Source organism: Cetorhinus maximus, chromosome 2, assembly GCF_964194155.1.
Source record: "Cetorhinus maximus chromosome 2, sCetMax3.hap1.1, whole genome shotgun sequence".
Taxonomy (NCBI): domain Eukaryota; kingdom Metazoa; phylum Chordata; class Chondrichthyes; order Lamniformes; family Cetorhinidae; genus Cetorhinus; species Cetorhinus maximus.
The window spans coordinates 74,707,133-74,730,339 of record NC_135880.1 but is presented as its reverse complement, the minus strand read 5'-3'; the positions used below and the strand labels follow the sequence as shown (position 1 = coordinate 74,730,339).

The window sequence follows — 23,207 nt, the reverse complement described above, 5'->3', positions numbered from 1 at the left end:
GAGAGTTTGAATCTGGTGATGAGTATCTTGATGGTAGATTCCTTCAACTGTGCAGTTCTGGACAGTGGTTGCACTTCTACAGTGTGTGGCATGAACTGGCTTGACTGCTATCTGGCATCTCTCGATGAGGCAGACCGGCGGAAGGTCAAGGAGTATGAAAGCTCTACCTGCTTCAGGTTCGGAGATGTAAATACATTAACATCCTCCAAACGGCTGGTCCTCCCTTGTAAGATAGCAGGGATCAATCTGTTTATCAGTACTGATGTGGTTTCTAGCGAGATACCACTATTGTTGAGTCTATCTGCGATGAAGAATGCTCAGACGACGCTAGATATGAAGAATGATAGAGCAGTCGTGTTTGGAAAAAACGTGGATCTACATTTTACTCGGTCAGGCCATTACTGCTTGCCACTAAGGAAGCCATGGATTTCTCATCAAAAAGTTCATGAAGTTTTGTTAACTGCTGAGAATAAGAATTTGGTGGACAAAAAGAAGATCATTTGGAAATTACATAGACAGTTTGCACATCCGGTGCCACAGAAACTGAAGGCTCTACTTCAAGATGTGGGAGTGTTCGATAAAGGATATGGTGACCTATTGAACAAATCACTGCTCAGTGTGAAATTTGCCTTAAATAACGCAAGACACCACCACGTCCTGTTGTTAGCTTAGCCAGGGGGTTTAACAATGCAGTGGCAATGGACTTGAAAGTTTGGGACAAGGATAGGGTTTCTTTTACTACATTTCATAGATATGGCAACCAGATTTAGTCTATCCACTGTAATACATAGTAAAGACAAAAGGACCATTGTCGATAAAGTCATGGAGAAATGGATAGGAACAGGATTAGGAACACCAACGAAATTCCTCACAGATAATGGTGGGGAAGTCGCCAATGAGGAATTTTGAGATATGTGTGAAAATCTAAACATCATAGTTATGCACACTGCAGTTGAGAGCCCATTTAGTAATGGTCTTTGTGAAAGAAACCATGTGGTAATAAATGACATATTACGTAAAATGTTAGCTGATCAACCAGATTGTAAATTGCAAACAGTGCTAGCATGGGCGGTGCATGCAAAGAACTCTCTGCAAATGGTTGGGGGGTACAGTCCCTACCAGTTGGTGTACAGAAGAATCCGAAGTTACCTTCAGTGTTGTCAGATGCTCCCCCTGCTCTAGAAGGGATGAGCATTAGCTCCACCTTTTCTGCTCATGTGAACACTTTGCATGCGGACAGAAAAGCTTTAATTAAAGCTGAGGTTTCTGAGAATATTCGGCAGGCCCAACAGCACCACATAAGACCATTGGGGATGTAGTTTAGACAAGGAGACATGGTATATGGGATTGCCAGAAAGAGTGGAATGGACCTGGCAAGGTAATAGAGAGTGATGGGAAAGTAGTAATTGTGCAACACAGCAATCAAACTACAGGGCATAGAACGTGAGGAGGCACCATGCACTTCACATACGCACACACTGGGTAATTATGAGGAAGCAAACAATGGCAGATACCGGGTTGATTGACTATGAACAAAGTAACACTGAGGTACAGGATAATGCTATTTGTCCAAAAGGGCAACTACCCAAAGTAGGAACAAAGGTAACATACATGCCAGAAGGGACCAGTGTGTGGAGGGATACCACCATCATAAGGAGAGCAGGAAAGGTCGCTGGTAAATACAAACATTGGCTAAATGTGCAGGATGAAGGAGGGGAGACAAGACCTATCGATTGGCAAACCGAGGTAAAGATATGGAAACCTAGAAAGCGCAGTATGAATTCTGAGGGTGGACCAGAAAGTGGTTGTGACCCTAGAAAAAAATCACAGACTTGCGAATGGGGTTCTGGTTGCACAGGAGGAAGATCATACAGTAGTAGTCCAGAAAGGGAGATGAATGTGAGTAGAGGCCATAGCTTAACAAGAATGAGGTCTAGGGAGCAAGCTAGGAATCTCAATAGGAGTAGAAGTCCTTACGACCGAGAGATTCTAGTATTTGCTAATAAATTGGAAAGTAAACTGATAGAGGAAACCAAACGGAAAGAGTTAGAAAGTTGGAAGGAATTTGGGATTTATTCTGAAATACCCAACAGAGGACAGCCAGCTTTATCTCACAGATGTACCTGTACAGAAAAGGTACTCCCAGACGGCACATATAAGGCCAAAGTGAGATTAATAGCCCGAGGCTTTGAAGAGAGACTAGGAGATCAGGATGTCAGAATGGACTCGACTACTGCGGGGAAAGTGAGCTTGAAGATTTTTTCAACTATTTTGGCATCCTATTCCTGGGAGTGTAAATCGATCGATATAAAGGCTGCGTTTTTACAGGGGGAGAAGTTTCAAAGTGAATTTTTTTGAAACCACCCAAAGAAGCCAGAGATGTAGAAGGAAAGCTATGGAAATGGAATAATTGTGTTTATTGATTGAATGATGCATCAAGAGTTTGGTATTTTTCCGTGAGGTCTGTCCAGTTGAAAACAGGTTGCATTCAGTTATAGGCAGACCCTGCGATGTTCTGCTGGTACCATAAGGAAAAACTAGTTGGAATCTTTATCATGCATGTTGATGAGTTCCTGTGAGGAGGCTCTGTAGAATTTGAACAATGGGTAATCGAGAAGATAAAGAAGGAATTCCAGGTTGGAAGTCAGGTTTCAGGGGCCTTTAAATGCTTAGGTTTAGACATTAAGCAGAGCAAGTTAGGAGTATTATTGAATCAACAACCTTATCTAGAAAATGTTAACCATATCCCAATAATTCGTGGTAGATCCTCACAAAAAGAGGATCCTACTACCAATGAAGGAACGGAACAGTTCAGAAGCTTGATTGGGCAGTTGGACTGGTTGTGCATTCTGACTAGGCCTAATGCTAGGTATGATGTATTGGAGCTGAGTACCATGATGAAACATGCTACAGTTGAGCAAGTTCTAAGAGCAAATAAAACACTTAAAAAAATTAAATTCTGAGAGATGTGTGCTCAAGTTTCCAGCCTTGGGTGATCCAGAAGATGTGATGTTGGTCATTTTTAGCGATGCTTCACATGCCAATTTTCCAGATGGGTACTCTAGCACAGCAGGGTTTATCATATCCTTGCTGGGAAAGAATGATAAATGTTGCCCACTGGCTTGGAAGGCTAAGAAAATAAAAAGGGTAATGAAAGGTACCTTAGCTGCTCAGACACTAGCCTTGGTAGGAGCATTAGATATGGGGGTTTATTTATCCATTATACTGACAGAAATATTATATAAGGGGCAATGTGGGAAATGTTTGCCCATAGAATGTTATGTTGATAACCAGTCTCATTGGGACAACATTCATTCCACGAAAAGTGTCACTGAAAAAAGGTTAAGAATAGACCTGGCCAGCATAAAAGAAATGTTAGAGGGAAGAGAGATCTTTAAGATAAAATGGGTTGACGTGAGTTACCAACTATCAGGCTGTTTTACGAAAAGATGTGCCTGTTCTAAGAAATTATTAAATGTATTGGAAGAGGGGTGTCTTATTTTCCAACGACGCAATGAAAAAAAAAAACTTTTTTGTGTTTTATAATTGTTTATATATGTACATATTTGGTAAAAGAAATACAGGAATTATAGATGTGGGAATACATGACATTATTTCCTTCTGTTTGTTTAAAAAAATGTTCTTTAAGTCTTTTTTAAAGTTTTAATTTAAAAAGAAAAGGGGAATCTGTCAATATGGTAATCACCTTGTTAAAGATAATTGCTAGTTAAACAGGTGATGGGCATTGATTATCCCATCTAAATAGAATAAAAAAATACAGTTGGAACACTTTGTGTGGAAGCTACTTGGAAGTCAGTAGCACTGAGAAGTTGTCTTGAAAATAAACCATTGAACCAAAAAGACCAGCCTGGATTAATTCTTCCACCACAACCAATCTTACTGGAGTAACATGTATATCTAATGAGCTGACCAGCGCGAGATTGCCCGCCTCTGAGCGGAATTCATTCTGATGTTCACTCCAGCCACCCAAGTTATAATCCAGATTAGAAGATTCCACCCATAATCTATCCAGGTCATTCCGTACTTTGTGAAGACATTTGACAGAAAAAATTAAACCTAAATTTTTACACCTTGTCTTTGCTCAGGTTTTGATTCAGAATACATGAGATTTTTTTTTATTCATTCACAGGATGCAGGCTTCATTGGCTGGGTCAGCATTGATTGCACATCCCTAGTTGCCCTTGAGAAAGTGGTGCTGAGCTGCCTTCTTGAACCACTGCAGTCCATGTGGTGTAGGTACATCCACAGTGATGTTAGGAAGGGAGTTCCAGGATTTTGACCCAGCGACAGTGAAGGAACGGCGGTATATTTCCAAGTCAGGGCAGTGGGTGACTTGGAGAGGAAGTTCCAGGTGGTGATGTTCCTATCTATCTGCTGCTCTTGTTATTTTAGATGGTAATGGTTGTGGTTTCAATGCCATTGAACATCAAGGGGCGATGGTTAGATTCTCTCTTGTTGGAGATGGTCATTGCCTGCACTTGTGTGGCACGAATGTTACTTGCCACTTGTCAGCCCAAGTCTGGATATTGTGCAGGTCTTGCTGCATTTGGACATGGAGTATCTGAGGAGTTGCGAATAGTGCTGAACATTGTGTAATCATCAGCGAACATCCCCACTTCTGACCTTATGATGGAAGGAAGGTCATTGATGAAGCAGCTGAAGATGGTTGGGCTGAGGGCACTACCCTGAGGAACTCCTGCAGTGATGTCCTGGAGCTGAGATGACTGACCTGCAGCAACCACAACCATTTTCCTTTGTACTAAGTTTGACTCCAACTAGCAGAGAGTTTTCCCCCGATTCCCATTAACTCCAGTTTTGCTAGGGTTCCTTGATGCCACAGTTGGTCAAATATGGCCTTGATGTAAAGGGCAGTCACTCTCACCTCACCTTGGGAGTTCAGCTCTTTTGTCCATGTTTGAACCAAGGCTGTAATGAGGTCAGGAGCTGAGTGGCTGGTAACATTACCAAGCATGTGTATACAATGCAAGATTTCAAATTAAAATCTTTTGGCAGGAAGAAGACTTACATGTTATAGTAACAAATCTATAATGGTTCATGACCAGTGCTACAAGGCCAAAGCAAATGCAAATGGACTATTAAGCTGCGTTGCTAGGATGATCCAATATAAAACAAAAGGTGCTATGATGGACAAAATGCAGTCAGGCTTCATTTAGAATACTGTGCCCAATTTTGGTCCCCTTACATGATGAGTGATTATATGGCCTGGAAATGGTTCAGATGAGGGCCATTAAATTATTATCTATCTTTAAAAGGCCATGGTTACCACAATATACGAGAGGACTGGGTCCGTTTACTCCAGAAAGGCACAGACTTAAGGGAAATTTGAGGTGTTTAAAATAATAAACGGATAAGACTGTAAATGTGGATAGATGAATTAGAAAGGTTAAAGAAAAAAAAACAGGGGAAATGATTATAAGTTGCATAAAAATGGGTATCAGTTTTCTTTTCGCAGAGGGTCTTTGACCTTTGGAATGAAATGCCAACTCAGGCAGTTAGGAAGTATGATGCTTGGTTGCAATGTGACTGTAGGAGACAGTTGGTCTTTTCTTATTCAATGTTTTTGTATGTTTTTTTTAGAGAAACCATCAGTTTATATGTGGAAAACTTTAAATTAAGAATTTAAAATCACTTCACAATCTGTATAGACTACAGAAAACAAAATGGTAAAATAAATGTATTCCTTCACATTAAAATATATACTTGTGCTTAACATATACTGCACTCTAGGTTTTAACATACCTTAACATGGAGCTCTGGATGGGAGTTCATATAATCAAACAGCTTCTGATAATTTTGAAACTGTTGGTCCCACTCTGACCATTGGTCGTAGCGAAAATCATCCCCCAAAGGAATCAAAACCACTTTGGTGCGGTAAAGTTTGGACTTTTTTCTGTACTGGTCTAAGATGAGTTTGGCTCTTCAAAATAAAGAGAACAGACTTAAAATATTTGATGTACTTAGTAGTGATCATTTAAAAAGTGTACCATGTGTACTTTTAGCAAAGCACAAGTAGAAAGGAAGAAAGAACTTGCATTTACTTAGTGTCTTATCATCTGTAACGAATTACTTTGCTTCACATTTAATTCGGTGTCTCAGCAAAACCCAGAATGGGATCCAAAGCTGGGAGTGTTACCAACTGAGTCAAGTTTTATCTTGTGCTGTGTTTTAAATATACATTCATATATTTTAGTCTATTTTCTTTGTTTCCAAGATATTTTATTCCTCTCCTTCAGTTAAATTTTGTGGTATTCCCAAATTTGTACACCTGAAAGATCAAACCCCAGGGTTAAGTATGAAAGAAATAAATTATGTTCTCTCCTCTTCTTTTGTTCATTCTTACCTTCTTTTTCCTTCTATCATCCCTCAGTGTTAGCCAGTCAAAAGGCGGCACAAAAATAAAAAAATAACTGCAGCTACTATTGGGGAAGAATTTCTAGGGCAAGATGATGAGATTCTACAAAAGGGATTACATTTCATGATCATGACAGGCTTGTATTTCATGATCTCAGGAAGTGGCAAACTGCTTCATGGCCAATTAATTATTTCATAGCAACCTGTTGTTATGCAGGTTAAAAAAAGAGATCAATAAATAATGGACAGATTAAAGCAAACAAAGAAAATTTGGCATGTTTTGAGATGTTTACCAATTTGGCCCACATAGAATTTTACAATTAGTAGTTTATATTACGATCCCAGACAGAGCAGTTCACTTGCTTCAGCCTAAACATCAACTCCTCCACCACCAGTGTACTATAGCTATAGTGTATACCACCTACAGGATTCACCTAAGGCATAACCTTTCAAACCTGCAGACTCCAACATTATAAAGGACAAGAATAGCAAGACACCATCACCTCACACCTCCTTTCCAAACACAATCCATCCTGATTTGGACATATATCGCTGTTCCTTCATTGTTGCTGGATCAACATTCAGCAAATCCATACCTAACAGCTTTGTGGGTGCACCTTCAACACGCACAACTGCAGCAGTACCAGCAGAAGCCCCAATACAACCTGATCTAGGAAACTAGGAATGGGCAATAAATGCTGGACTTTCCTGTGATGCCCAGATCCAGAAAATGAATGCTAAGAATGTGACTATTGAGTTAAACTCCGTTTACAAAGGGCTAATTCTCAAGAACATACAAGTTATTCTACATGTTAATTAGATCCATTAGTGTGGAATTAGAAGAAGTGACCAAAAAATAGTACACTCTGATGTACCGTATCAGTTTGGGACCATGAGATGAGGCAATACCATTCATATATTTCTGAGACATTCGCACATGTAATGCAAGAACGACTTGTGGGGGTGGCGGGAAGGCCGGGGAATGTGGTGGCGTGGCAGGTTTCTGATTCAAGGTGGTGGCTTTCTTTGGCTATTTGAGAAGCTAATCCTCAATACAGAGAGCACAGCGAGGATGGGGATTCAACTTCTGGTCTCCCTTCTCCCATGGGGAAAGTAAAGGAGAAATGACAGTCTACATGGGTTCAAGCCAGGAAAATTCAGAGAATGGCAATGGGTCTTGTTTTCCTAGTTACTGCCGGTCAGTTCAACAATATAAGAAAATGCAGTTAGGTGGTAATCTATCATTTGGGGAAAAGGGATAACCTCATGACACACAGTGGTCTTTTCTGGTCCTGTACATTCCTGTCACTGTGTTCCTAAAGATTCTCGGAGAAGAGATACAATCAATTAATCACTTAAATGCTCCTAGAATTTTACTGACCGTTTTTAAAAAACCAATTACCGTAATCAGTAATCAAGACCGGCACTGTTATGTTGCAAATACTCAGGTAAACAGAAGTCCCAGCTATCCATTATTTGGAAAAGTCCTCTGCCATTAACAGAGACAACGCTCTTCGATGACTCAGCTGGTAATGGCACTAAGTAGGTGAGTCACATAGCCCCCTAATCAACCCACTAAACTCATCTCAGGTAGATTAGCTGTGAAGGTAATACAATTGGAACTCAGTACCTAAGTCATAATGCTAAGAACTTGATTGCATTTTGCACAATGCTTTAATGTAGGCATCGTAACACCACATTGTGGTCTTTCCGCTTTTGTAAATGCATAGGAAAATTGCCAAAAGCAGTGTAAATCTCCTTTAAAGTGTCTAAATATTACTTAAGCACACAGATGACAAATGTGAAAATAAATTGAGGGCCCTCCTCCCTGTACAACATACTAGGAGAGGAAGATAAGCGTTTTTCTAAGAGACAGGAAGGAGGTGGCTCACATCCTTGATACTCCAACATCACAATGCCATTTTATGCCAAAACAACTCAAAGATGTTTTATTCCTTGATTTCTCCAGGTGAGATCACACTTGTAATATTTGGTGGGTACAATAAACGTAGATGGGAGCTCTGAATTTCCCTGAGCCACATACAATTTTCATGCCAGAGACGGCAGGAAATAAATATGCTGTTAGCCCCCTCTCAATGATCATAAGGTGGTGTGTAAAATTTACTTCCTATGACTGTTGAAGTAATTCTTGAATTTGATGATTGAAGATTTTAGACAATTTACCTTTCCTGTACATTGTCATCATGTATTTCAACTGGAGGTATCCTCCAAGGACAGCTAATTCTGCCTCCAGGAAGACGCTTGAAGTCAAACTGACAGCAGATTTTAGGATCAGGGCCACAAGTATGAGGAACATCATAGCTATAGAAGGGCATCATTTGACATAAGATGTCTGTGTTTCCATTCTGATCTGAAGTTAAAATAAAAACAGGGTATGAGTGAAAGCGAAAAGGTAATATATTAGCAACTGAACTTCCAATATGCAAAGAAGCTCATAACAATGAAAATGGTGATGACAACTGTGTTTTTAAAACTTTCTGGTATCAGTAATACCAACAAGAAACAATTTTCATGTTTACCTTTTATATTATAGCCAGATTTTTCCTACCAATGGACACACTGTTATTTATGCACAGATGATGTAGCAACTTCAAGGGGCAGTTGCACAGTTAAATTCAAATATCCAAAGGTTGCAGTCCAAGTTGCACTGAACTGTTTTGGCACCTTTAAATACCCTTTTAACACGTGTTAAGTGTTCATTACTGCCAGTCAACCTCCCTTATACTGAAATGAATTATTACATGTACAGAGTCTCAATCCTTCAGGCTTTAACTGCTGGAGATTTTAAAAATTGTATTTTTTTAAACTTTGCCTTTGTCACTTTTGCTTCCCCTCTTAAACTAATCTTTTCTTCCCCTTATTTCTTCTTCTGTACCTGCTTTGACATTGAATTCAGCCACTCTAATTTACATTTCCTTCTCAGTTCTTGTACTGTCTTTCACAATCCTTCAATCTGGTTGGCTAAGGAGATACACTGTTGCTTGTCTGATCACTCAAGTCCCTCGATGTATCATTATTAGCTTGCGCATTCAACAATTTGCCATGCAAAAAAAATTAAAAAGCTAATGTGCAACGACAAGCTTAAATTAACAGCAGATATCATTACATGTTCTGCCACAGCAAAATTTTACCCTATGTTTCATGCTGACATAACTGGCTCCTGCCCGTATCCTGCCACCTTAAATTTTAGGCAACTTCTCGCGGCTATGTTGCGCTTTTAGCATTGAGAAATATCCCAATTCATTTAAACTGAATCACAAAGTATGAGACTGGGCAAAAGAAAATATAAACATTAAAAATGTTTCATTGTTGGTGTTTGAGTTGGATGATCAGCTATGATCATAATGAATGGCGAAGCAGGCTCAAAGGGCCGAATGGCCAACTCCTGCTCCTAGTTTCTATGTTTACTGAGCCAAAAGAGACTTCCAAAGGTAAAATCTTGGTCAGAGGTGCATTTTAGAAAAGGTCTTAAAGGAAGACAGGGAGGTGGAGAGCCAGGGAGATTTAGGGGGAAATTTCAGGGCCTAGACAGCTGAACGTGTGGCTGCCAAAGGTAAAGGAACAGTTCTCAGAGAGTTATAGGGTTGAAGATGATTAAGGAGATAGGGATTTGAACACAAGGATGGGAATTCTAAGTTGTAGACATTATGGGCCAGGAGCCAATATAGTTCACCAAGCATAGGTCTGATAGGGAAGTGGAGCTTGAAATGAGATAGCAAAGTTCTGTATGAACTTATCCAGGAGACCATTAGAATGATTGAGTCTGGGGGTGAAAAAGGCATGAGTAACATTTTAGTAGGCATTACAGCTGGATGTTGAACAATAAGTCTAATTGTTCAAAGGTAGTGGAGGAATCAAGAAAGGTGTCAGAGTGTATAGTTGAGTGTCAGCAGAGCCCAGACTACACCATGAGAGGAGCACTGTTTTGTAAAAGAGTTAACCTGTTATTTTTAACTCTTTCAAAGAGCCAGCAGAAGTATAATGGGCCAAATGGTCTCCTTCTCTGTTTTACCATTCATTGATTCTATGATATGAAACTTTAACTCATTTTTCAGATAATGTTACCAAGGGACAACATATAGACATGGAAGGGGAGGGAGCCAAGGATAGATTCTAGGGTTACTCCAGGGTTAATGGTATGGGGCTGGAAGAGTACCCATTTTTTCTTAATTCTTTCATGGGGGTGAAGGCGTCTCTGGATAGGCCAGCATTTATTGCCCATCCCTAATTGCCCTTGAGAAGGTGGTGGTGAACCACCTTCTTGAACTGCTGCAGGCCATGTGGTTTAGGTACACCCACAGTGCTATTAGGGAGTGAGTTCTAGGATTTTGATCCAGCGACAGTGAAGGAATGGTGATATAGTTCCAAGTCAGAATGGTGTGTGGTTTGGAAGGGAGCTTGCAGATTCTGGTATTCCCATGCACCAGCTGCCCTTGTCCTTCTAGATGGTAGAAGCCACAGGTTTGGAAGGTGCTGTCGAATGATCCTTGATGAGTTGCTGCACTGCATCTTGTAGATGATACACACTGCTGCCACTATGCACTGGTGGTGGAGGGAGTGAATGTTGAAGGCAGTGAATGGGGTGCCAGTCATGCCAGCTGCTTTGTCCTGAATGGTGTCCAGATTCTTGAGTGTTGTTGGTGCTGCGCTCATTCAGGCAAGTGGAGAGTATTCCATCACACTTCTGACTTGTGCCTTGTAGGTGGTGGATAGGCTTTGGGGAGTCAGGAGGTCAGTTACTCATTGCAGAAATCCCAGCCTCTGACCTGCTCTTGCAGCCACAGTATTTATATAGCTAGTCCAGTTCAGCTTCTGGTCAATGGTAACCCTTAGAATGATGATAGAGGAGAATTCAGTGATGGCAATACCATTGAATAGCAAGGGGAAATGGTTAGATTCTCTTTTGCTGGAGAAGGTCATTGCCTGGCACTTGTGTGGTGTCTATGTGACTTGCCACTTATCAGTCCAAGCCTGGATATTGCTGCATATGGACACAGACTGCTTCCGTATCTTAGAAGTCACAAATAGTGCTGAACATTGTGCAGTCTACTTCTGACCTTATGATGGAGGTAGTTTGGCCTTGGACACTACTCTGAGGAAGTCCTGCAGCGATGTCCTGGCACTGAGATGATTGACCTCCAACAATCACGAATGCCCTCCTTCATGCTAAGTATTACTCCAACCTGTGGAGAGTTTTCCCCCTGATTCCTATTGACTCCAGTTTTGCTAGGAATCACTGATGCCACACTCGGTCAAGTGCTACCTTGATGTCAAGAGCAGCCACTCTCACCTCACCTCTGGACTTCAGCTCATTCATCCATGTTTCATTCATAAATGAGTTCAGGAGCTGAGTGCCCTGGCAGAACCCAAACTGAACCTCAGTGAGTAGGTTATTGCTGATTAAGTTCCGCTTGATAGCAGTGTTGTTGACACTCTCCATCACTTTGGTGCTGATCAAAAGTAGATTGATGGGGCTGGAATTGGCCGGGTTGGTTTTGTCCTGCTAATTTTGGACAGGACATACCTCGGCATCTTTCCACATTGCCGGGTGGATGACAGCGTTGTAGATGTACTGGCTTGGCTAGTTCTGGACTGCAGGTCTTCAGTACTACTGCCAGAATATTGTCAGGTATTGTCTCGAGGTGCTCCGCCCATCATCCGATAGGAAAGATTAGAAACAAGGTGGAGCAGACCGACTGCGCAGGGCAATAGGGGACAGGACAGACAGACAGACAGAGAGAGAGAGGCATTTAAGATCTAACCAGCCTGTACACCTGCAACTGTGTCTGCAAAGGACCTCATATTGAATTAGTAAGGTCAAATGTGCTGTGCCTGGGGTCATTTTAAATCTATGAGTTTTACTGTTGCCTTAACAGGGGTGGAACTGAGAGTCAGATTAATTAGGGGATTTTTGTAGTTATTATAGTAGTAATTTTATAGACATTGTGCTAACAATTTTTCCTGTATTAATAAATGTTTAATTTAGTTTTATAGAAAAACCTCTTGAGACTCGGTGGTCTTATTGCTACTAAATTCAAAGCCTGCATTTCGAAATATACAAGTTGCAAAAATAGGTTATGACAGTTGTTTCAAGTTTCCCTTTGGGATTTGAGCAACTCAGCCTTTATCATTGGCTGTGTCATAATACAGTGACATTAGTTTTGAAAGGGAGAAGGGCAGTACCTGAGGAGAAGGAATTATTTATAATGTCAGGAAACATAGGGACCAGGAAGGGAAGTTGGGTAGTTAGTACTTCAGTGGGAGTCTTGTCAACGAAGCAAGATGTGAATCTCATAGGCAAAATGAGCTTGGAGAGCTCATGGGCGGATAGGAGAAAAACCAGAGAAGGCTGTAGGTTTCTACTTAGGGAGGTGAGGGGGGGCTGGGGGGGTGGTGTGGTGGGGGGTTTAGCATGTGACTAAATGGATGGTCTCAATAGTCACAAAGGAATCCATAGGCTATTTATACTTGTTTTGGCAGAGGAAAGCAGGGCTGATAATCCTCAATGTGGTCCAGCCACCTGGCGATGGATGGCTAAACCAGTTGTGTGGCAAACACGTTCAAGTCTGTGTCCCTTGGATGCAAGGGAACAAAAGCGGGGACCATAACAAAGGAATGGCCCCAGTGGGAGAGGGTGATGGCTTCACCTGGAACAAGGGTACCATTAGCAAGGAACTATCATTTTCTTTGTTCATGTTTGTTACATCTGTACAAAAATGAACAAATCCATTTCCTATTGGGTACATAGTCAGAGCAGCAATCAGTTTATTTGGTAGCTATTGCTGAAAAAAAATATGCTCTCAAAACTTTTCATCTTGCACTTATCAGGACAGATGCAAGAACACTAAATTTCATGCAGTATAAATTCTTGTTCCCTTTGAAATTTGGCATTCTTGCATCTGTCATATGTGTGCAAGATGAAAAGTTTTGACAGCTTTTTTTCAGCAATACTCAAGTTCTGTACTAACAAGTGATAATTTGGTAGCTTCTGGTGCTGAACAAATAATTGTAGCAATGATCTACCTAAGGGAAAGTTCTCTGCTCATTTCTCCACATCTCACCGTCTTGTTGCTTTCCTCTTCATTTGTTCGTAAAATCCTCTCATTTTCAATTTCAATGAGCAATATGACTAGGGGAAAGAAAACATGAAGTGGTTTCCTGTTGCCTTCCTCGTGTGTGCTTAAAGGAAATGCAAGTCCTCTTCCCAAAGGATTCTCTGCCTGCAAGTAGACGATATTCTTCGAAGTTCTCGCTCTCCTGCCATCACCACCATAAATTTGCTGTTTCCACTGTTGGTCATGACTCATAACCCTAAGCATGGGACCCTTACCTGGGCTTGGGTGACTCACAACAGAGGGAGGACAACCAACCCAAGGTTTCAAATGACCCTGCTACCCTGGCATTAATAATTACAGAAAGAGAAATAATTGTTTCTGTTAATTAATATTTTAGTATGAAATATTTTGAAATACTTATTCATGACTAGCAGAACTTCCTTGGCATTGTTCACAGTGCATCACAGGATACACTGTTTTATAACAATAGCAGTGCATGTGATGGAGAACATCAGGGTTATTGATTTAGTATGATTTAATTAGTCAAATATCATTTTTATTAAATGTATTCTGGAATTTTTACTTTGGAGATTGAATTCCATGGCTATTGCATTATTATTTGAAAATTATATAAGTCGATCGTTTATGGAATTGAACCTATTTGCACCTATTTTGTTCAGCCCTTTACCCAGCATAGATAATGATGTCATAGAAATCATGAAAATAATAGAAAATTTACGACACTGAAGGAGGCCATTTGCTGGTGTGGAGCAGTGCAAGATATGGATTCAACAACAAATTAACTGGTGTATAAATTAACACTGGTATCAAAAGCTATTAAAATTGCACATAATACTTATTGCATTAGAAATTTAAGAACTGCTGCCTCAGTGTTTTACAATCGGTGATTGTGCCATTGAATACAATATACTAATTTTACATACCCCAATTCTGTCGCCAAAAGAATTCCAAGTTCCTTTGTTTAGCCAAATATTTCTTCACAGAATAGTGGACTCTTTGAATTAGCATATTTGAAATACCTGTCTGTTTTAACAGGTATGCCATAGTAGGTGTGTGCCCAAATGGATCAATAGCCCACCCTGATCTAGGTTTTATTCCTGTTACAGTAAACAAAAATACATTATATAAGTTATTAAACTGGCAGCCCAAGGGAAAGGGAAATGGTTATTTTACATAGAAGGACAAAAATATATTTCAACATTGTTTCAGAAGCAAGTTCCACAGCTCAGCTATACAAAGTATTATGATCGTGTAAGTATATGTGTTTGCATTTCAAAGTCTGTACACACATGCTTAGATCTGGGAACGAATTAAAATTTAAAACATGTAGATAACTACCTTTTACATAAAGCCTAATAAGGATCAAAGAACTGTTCCCTTAAAGTGGTGTATCACTATAAATGAGCTGAAACATTTCTTAAACAGACTACCAAACCTAAGTTATAATGGGATCCTCCACTATTGGAAAATTATAAAAACGGGTATCCGACACCCAGTAGTGGATGAGCAGAAATTTCCTCCAATTAAATATTTAGAGAACTGAAGACACTGTTTTCAGTCACTGCTCTAAACTCCATTCTCTTGTCATCAATATGACCCCTCTACCTGACAACAGTCTGAGACTAAAACAATCTGTTTGTAACCTTGGTGTCAGATTTGACCTGAGAGGAGATTCTGACCACATATTTGCACCATCCCTAAGCCTGCCAATTTTCACCACTGTAACATCACCCACATTTGTCCCTGCTTCAGCTCATTTGCAGCTGAAAGGCATCATTCATGCCTTTGCTAACTCTAGACTTGACTATTCCAACTATGTGGCTGGTCTCCCATATTCTGTCCTCCATAAACTTGAGGTCATACAAATGGCTGCTGCCCATGTCTTAATTCTCACACCAAGTCCATTCGCCTATCACCCTTGTGCTTGCTGACCCACATTGACCGGTCAAGAAACATCTTGATATTAAAAATCTCATCTTTGTTTTCAAATCCTTCTATGGTTTCACCCCTCTCTAACCCTGAAATCTCATCCAGCCCCACAGCCCTCCAAGATATCTGCACTCTTAATTCTGGCCACTTGAGAATCCCCAATTTTAATTACTCCATTCCTGGTTTCCATGCCTTTAGTTTCCTAAGTCCTAAGTTCCGGAATTCCCTCCCTACACCAGTCCGCTTCTCTAACTCGCTTTCTTCCGTTAAGACACAGCTTAAAACCTACTTCTTTGACAAAGCTTTTGAACATCTGACCTAATATCTGACCTAGTATGTGGCTCTGTGTCATACTCGTTTTATAATGCTCCTGTGAAGTGCCTTAAAATGTTTCATTACTTTAAAGTGCTATAGTTTAAAGTTGTTGTTGTTTGTTGCCGATAAGTTATTAGGTCAGTCTTTAAATTTCTATGACCTGTCAAGTTTGAAAATCAATAAGGCTCTCAAATTTCAGAATAAAAGTATTTACTTTCCTAGGTTTTATGATAGGATGTCTCTTTTATGTCTCGCCCCTCATCAGCAGAAGTTTTCTTCCCATAATAGAATATTTAGGCTTTATCTTTTTCCCATATCCGGTGTCCCAAACTTCCATGGTTCTGTCACATACCACCTGCAAAGGTATGAGCAGGAAACCTGCTTCTGGGAAATCTGTTGATGCTGTTCCAAAACAGACAAAAGCAGCCTGGACTAATTTCCCTTACTGTGGGGAAGTGCTTTGTCTCCATACAGCACTTCCACTAACACATAACTACAGTCAATAATTAAGCAGTAATAGTGTAACAGGGGCAGTTTTCCAACATACAAAATTTCTGCATTCTAATTTCTATAAAATAAAGTGTCTTAAAATTGACTTTAGGTGTTTTAAAGAAACATATTCTTCAAATATGTTTCCTTGCCCCTGTGGAAAAAAGACAATGTACAAATACAAAATAATACCTATATTAGAAACACCTAAAATTTGCAACAAACATTACAAAGTTATTTCTTCCAGTTCTTTTATTACAATTTTTGACAGAGCTTTTATTGTCAAAGGTTGGTTAAGGAAATCAGTAATTTTACTATTCATCACGTCACATTTCAGGGTTTTTACCTTTTTTCTTAACAGGAACTGGGAATAGGTTATGTTTAATTGTGTTCAAAATAAATTAATTTCCATGAGTTTAGGAAGATGCCAGGCATGCAGGATGTACATTAAATTAGATGAGAGATTTACAGAATATTGTGGCACCTAATCTATTTCAGACAGAAACAATAAGAGTCAGTAGGTCAATCAACCCATCTCAAACTTATTAAGCCAAAATAAAAACAGAAAATGCTGTATTTAACTGTGCATGTGTGTACTCCAGAAGTTGCTGTCAGTTTCAAAGGAATAATGATGGTGAACAGACAGTTTCACCATCATTACTGCTACAAAATCGGGTCACCAACTCTGCTTCTCTCTTCAGATGCTACTTGACTCACTGAGTATTTACCATCATTTTCTGTTTTTATTTCTGATTTCCAGCATCCATAGTATTTTACTTTTATCAAGCCAAAAGTATAATTTTGAAATTAACAATCAAGCATACCTTGAAAGCGACACCTCATATTTCTAGCCATACTGGTGGGCTTTGGCACCTGATATCTATATCACCCAGCTCTCTCTGTTACAGGTGAATACAGTCTCAGTTTCCTCTTTCCAAATGCTTTTTTGTTGACTATCTATCCAAGTAGTCAGTTTAAGAGCGAACAACCAGAATCTAACAGTGTGGAACTGTTCTACTTCACTTGACAGCTGATCAATTGTTCGTTAGCTTGCTCTATAAACTATTCTGAGGAACGCACAATATGTGCTTACTTTTCAACCAATACCTCCTATACATAGATAAAAACAAAAAGCTAAAAGCTACTGCGGATGCTGGAAATCCAAAACAAAAACAGAATTACCTGGAAAAACTCAGCAAGTCTGGCAGCATCGGCGGAGAAGAAATCAGTTAACGTTTCGAGCCTTCATGGCCCTTCGGCAGAACTGGAGCATAGTTAGAAGAAAGGAGAAATATAAATTGGTTTAAGGTGGCGGGGGGTGGGGGGGGGGGGGGGAGAGACACATTGAGGGTGTGGTGTGATGATTGTGGAGATGAGCAGATAATCAAAAGATGTCACAGACAAAAGGGTCAAAGAGGTGTTGACCTCTGAGTCAACACCTCTTTGACCCTTTTGTCTGTGACATCTTTTGATTATCTGCTCATCTCCACAATCATCACACCACACCCTCAATGTGTCTCTTCCCCCCCCCCCCCCACCCCACCACCTTAAACCAATTTATATTTCTCCTTTCTTCTAACTATGCTCCAGTTCTGCCGAAGGGCCATGAAGGCTCGAAACGTTAACTGATTTCTTCTCCGCCGATGCTGCCAGACTTGCTGAGTTTTTCCAGGTAATTCTGTTTTTGTTTTGGACCTCCTATACATAGCTACTTACACAGGGTATAAGTGTATAAACATGGATGTGTCACTCAAGATTACAAGGTAGGCTTATATCTTGATGAGGGCATTTCAGGTCACTTCTTCCAGAACACTGGCCCTACTGTTGCAGCATTGTTACAGAAGAATGGGGCCCCATCTTAATTTGCCTATTTCCTCTTGAAAGTGGTTAGAAGGTTCTAGACACAAGCAAGGGGGAGAACTGAGTGAGACCAGCAGGGGCATAAAGAGCAGGGACACAGCAGGCCCAAGACCAGCAGCGAGAGCTGGGCAAGGCTGGCAGGTGGATAAAGAGCGATGGTACAGCAATCCCAGGACCACCAGCAAACGCAAGAGCTGAACGAGACAAGTGGTGCAATAAAAAGCGAGGTGGTTTGGAATGGACCAACCAAGCTCGAAAAAAAGAGAAAAATAAATCAAAGTGTGAAGTCACAGGAAAGCAGGTGATTGTTGGATAAGTATTTCTCTTTTTTCTCTCTTTAAAGTAGGGCATTCATTTACACTAGTAGCTGGGAAATCAAAAGATTCAAGTCTCAGTTGCTTGAACTTGAGTGGCAGCTGCAGTCACTGTGGAACATTGGAAGGTAGCGAGTTTCTTGGATCATATGTCCCAGGAGATGGTCACCACACAGTCAGAGAGATTTCAGGACAGTAGATGGGTGGCAAGAGTAGGAAGAAGTAGGAGGTGCAGGAGTCACTGGGTTGTGAGCCAAACCAGTACTCAGCAATGAAGACTGCTAGGAGTGATGACATCCTGAAAGAGTGCAGTCTAAACGATGACACTAAAGGGCAAGGACTGCACAGAAGGAAATAGGAAATGTAGTTGTTATAGGAGATTCCATAATTAGCGCGACAGACAGGCATTTCGGTAACCGTCATCGTGTGTCCCACATGTTATACTGCCTCTCTGAGTACCGGGGTAAAGGATATAATAGAAAGGATGCAGAATAGGGTGCATGGGGGAGGACAGGGAGTTAAAAAGTAGGATCTCAAAGGTAGTGATCTCTGGAATACTCCCAGTGCCATGCATTAGTGAGAATAGGATTAAGAGGATAGGGAAGATAAATGCATGACTTGAGGCATGGTGCAGGAGGGAGGGCTCAGATTCTTGGGACAAGTGGATCAAGTTTCTGTGAGGAACATTTAGATAAGAGTGATCATCATATAAAGTTTAGATTAGTATTAGAGAAGAGTAATATAAAGAAAAATTCCTAAATTGGAAAAGGGCTAACTTTGATAGATGGGAGGGATACGATCAAGGTAAGATCGAAGCAAAGACCGACAAGAAAAATGGTAATGGAAACATAGGTGATCTTTAAGGAAGTGAAGTTACAGGTACGGACTAGGTACATTCCAACAAGGATGAAAGAATAGGGAACAAAAATCAGGGCTCCTTGGATGACGGGGAGATAGCGAATACGGTGAAACAAAAAAAGAGGGTGTATGATGCATGTCAGGTGAATTCTTTCAAGCAAGAACCTGGCCAAATACAATAAGTTGAGACAGAAGGTGAAGAGGAAAATATGACTGGCAAAGAGAGACTCTGAGAATAGAATGGCAGTCATCATGAAAGAAAAGCCAAAAATCTTCCACTGCATGTAAACGTTAAGCGTGCCTATTAGGGACAAAGAAGGTGATATATGCTTAGAAGCGCACGGCAAAGCTAGAATATGTAATGAACACTTTGTAGTGTTAGGAACTAGAGATAGTTTAAGTAAATTATATGTGTATTTGTGTATGTTAGGAATAATGTATATCTTTAAGTTTAAGTTTAATTTTTATTTCTGTATCTGTGTGCTAAAATGTGGGGGGGCAGAATGAGTTTTCGTTTCGCTTTAAAAGATGCCTGCATTTTAATGAGGTTTCATGACTCTTGAAGGGAAGTTAAAACAAACACAAGGTAGAAAACTGTGCGGTTGCCTATCAACAGGGAGAGAGAGGGACCCAAAGACACAGAAAAACCAAAAGCAATTTGAGTTCAGTTAGTGATTATGTCTAAGGTGAAGGAAGCACTTTAAGTCTCGCTCTAGCTGGACATACTAACAGATTGCTGAGAAAAATAAATCTAAGAATCTTAGATAAGCTGCTCTAAAGTTATAGCAACAGTGAATGTCAAGTGAGTTCTGGATCTCAAGGAAGATACCAAGTTGTCATCCGTTTACTGGGAGAGGGAACGACTGTAGGGAGAAGAAAAAGAGAAGGTCCCAAAAGCCCTTTATGTTACTTTGCCTGGGTCTTTTAAAATCTATATGTTTTTATTGTTGCCATGATGGAGGTGTAACTGGGAGTTAGATTAACTAGGGGAGCCAGATGTTATCATAATAGTAATTTGTAAACTTCTGTGTATGCTTAAAATCATTTTTTAAAATTAATACGGTTTAATTTAGTTTTGTAAAAAAGAACCAATGAGACTTGGGGTGGTCTTATTATTACTGAATTCAAAGCCCGCATCTCGAAATAAATACAAATTGCAGCTAGTTGTAGCAGCTGCTTCAAGTTTCCCTCTGGGATTTGAGCAGCTTGGCATTTACCATCTACCTTCCATAACATAAATGACTTGGATATTGGAATGTCAAGTAAAATTTGAAAATTTGCTGATGATACAAAGTTTGGAGGGGTGGCAAACAAATGAGGATGATACCAATCAACTGCAACAGGACACAGATAGGCTAGCATAATGGACAGACAGGGTGGCAGATAGTATTTGACATGTAGAAGTGTATGTATCAATGTGTTTTGGCAAAGGGATACAGAGATGCAATATGGACTTAATGGCACAGTTCTAAAAAATATGCAGGGGCAGGGGGACCTGGAGGTTCATGTGCATAGATCTTTGGAGGCAGCTGAACATATTGAGATTGTATTATTGAGAGAGTAATTAGCAAAGCATAAGGAATCTTTGGCTTCATAAATAGAAGTACTGAATACAAAGCAGGGAAGTTATGCTAAACCGTTATAAAGCTGATGTAGGCCATAACTAAAATATTGCATCCTGTTCTGGTCACCACACTTAAGAGAGAATGAGAATGTCCTTGAGAGAGTACAGAGCAGACACCAGAATGGTTCCAGGGATGAGGATTTTAGCTACAAGGTTCGGTTTGAGAAGCTGGGATTGTTCTCCTTGGAACAAAGGAAATTGAAGGGCAATTTTATGGAGTGTACAAGATTATGACAGGTAACATATGAAAAGGTAGGCGAAGATAAGCTGTTCCCATTAGCTGATGATACAAAGACTAGGGGGACACATATTTCACCTTTTGGGCAAGAGATGCTTGGAGGAATTGCGGGAAGAACTTTTTTAGGTAGCAGGTTGTAATGACCTGGAGTTTGCTGCCTATGGGGCTGGTGGAAGCAGAGGATTGATGATTTCAAAAGAAAATTGGATAGGCACTTGAGGGAAATAAATTTACAGGGTATGGGGATAAAGCAAGGTAACAGAACTGACTAGACTACACTATAGAGACATGGCATGAACTCGGTTGGCCTCCTTCTGTGCCGTAATGACTCTATAAGATCAACTTAGAAGGAAACAGGTGCGATGGAACTGGGGGGAAAAAAAACTCATTTAATAAAAGAGGTGAATTTAATAACAAGTTGGTATTGCAGGATAACAGGACGTAGCTGTGAGTCAGAAGGCAACATCAGCCAAACCATCACTGAAACGAACCCCTAGAAGCCGATGAACCACCAGGCTAATGAAACAGGTGATGAACAATAGCTGCCGCTGATCTGCCACTGCCTGCTTGGCAAGCAATATTGTGGGTGAGCTTATATTTTTTGTTTATATTGTTATGTATATAAATTGCACTTTTCTATGCCTATCTTATTCCTAACCAAGTCATCTGAAGTCCAAAGACATAGTGCAGCATTGGGAACTTGCATTCAAAGGGGGAAATATGTATAAAGGAGAGAAGTCTGTGTACAAGGGCAGGTGTTTTAAGATCTAACACAAGTGTGAAAAGCATCCAGCATCTAAGCCTCAAGCCGTTGTCTGCAGATATGTGCATGTGGAGACATGCCAAATAAACAATTCTTTGAATTAATCTATTTATTGGTGTGGTTAATCATTTTTGAGCCTAAGAACCAAATCCCTTTTAGTGAACTGCAATTTGGTCGCCAGAGTAAAGAGGTCCTCAAAATATAAATTCTCAGGCCCCAACCCTATCCATCCCATCATTTCCAAGGACCCTTAAGCACTCATTAGACAAGTTCCACATGTATTTAATATTTCAAATATTTTTCTAACTTTTGGGTAAACATAATGATTACACTCTGGGCTACCTGCTGGCTAATAGAAATATAGGTAACAGTAATGTATTAAGTGTCTTTCGCCCACAAAGAAACTTTGTTTTGGAGGAATTCAGTGTTCTGAGAGAGCTGAAGATCTGGAGAAGGTTGCAGAGAAGGAGGGATGGAGCCATTCATCAAGGGATCTGAACCCAAGTATGAGAAGTTTAAACCAGAGGCATTGGATGACCATGAGCCAATGTAAGCTAGCGAGTAATGTCAACAGGAACTTGGTGTGAGATAGAATACAAAAGTTGCAGAGAGGTCAAGAAGGGCAGTAAAGGATGGTGCGCTATGGGCACTGTCACAGATGATGCCATTTATGATTTTGATTCGGGCCATTTCAGTGCTGTGTCAGGGATGGAAACCTGACTGGAGAGATTCAAACATCAAATTTCATGAAGATGAGCACGGAACTGGGAGGTGACATAACATTCATGGACTTTAGAAAAGAAAGGAAGATTGGAGATGAGGTGTTGGGTTTCAAGAAGGCGATGGGAGTACTGGTATTGTTGCTAGACTAGGAATCCAGAGACCCAGGGTAATGTTCTGGAGACCCAGCCACAGCAGATGGTGGAATTTGAATTCAATAAAAATCTGGAATTAAAAGTCTAATGATGACCATGAAACCATTGTTGTAAAAACCTATCTGGTTCACTAATGCCCTTTAGGGAAGGAAATCTGTCATCCTTACTTGGTCTGGCCTACATGTGACTCCAGACCCACAGCAATGCAGTTGTTTCTTAAATGCCCTCTGAAATGGCTTAGCAAGCTACTCAGTTGTATCAAACTGCTACAAAGTCTCGGAAAAGGAATGAAACTGGACAGACCACTCAGCATTGACATAGGCACCGGAAATGACAATCTCAGCCCTATCAACCCTGCAAAATTCTCCTTACTAACATCTGGGGGCTAGTGCCAAAATTGGGAGAGCGGTCTCACAGACTAATCAAGCAACAGCCTGACATAGTAATCCTCA

General features: G+C 40.4%; 1 protein-coding gene across 4 annotated transcripts in view; it reads right to left on the bottom strand.

Moving 5' to 3' along the window:
* man2a1 (mannosidase, alpha, class 2A, member 1) overlaps positions 1 to 23,207 on the bottom strand; it is a 273,921-nt gene that overhangs the window by 171,309 nt on the left and 79,405 nt on the right. For all 4 annotated transcript variants that reach the window (XM_078566067.1, XM_078566076.1, XM_078566084.1 and 1 more), the window contains 3 exons: positions 14,414 to 14,587; positions 8,578 to 8,764; positions 5,782 to 5,959 (listed from right to left, as the gene is read on the bottom strand). In XM_078566067.1, the coding sequence (XP_078422193.1) occupies positions 5,782 to 5,959; positions 8,578 to 8,764; positions 14,414 to 14,587 (539 nt within the window). The remainder of the gene's footprint in view (positions 1 to 5,781; positions 5,960 to 8,577; positions 8,765 to 14,413; positions 14,588 to 23,207) is intronic.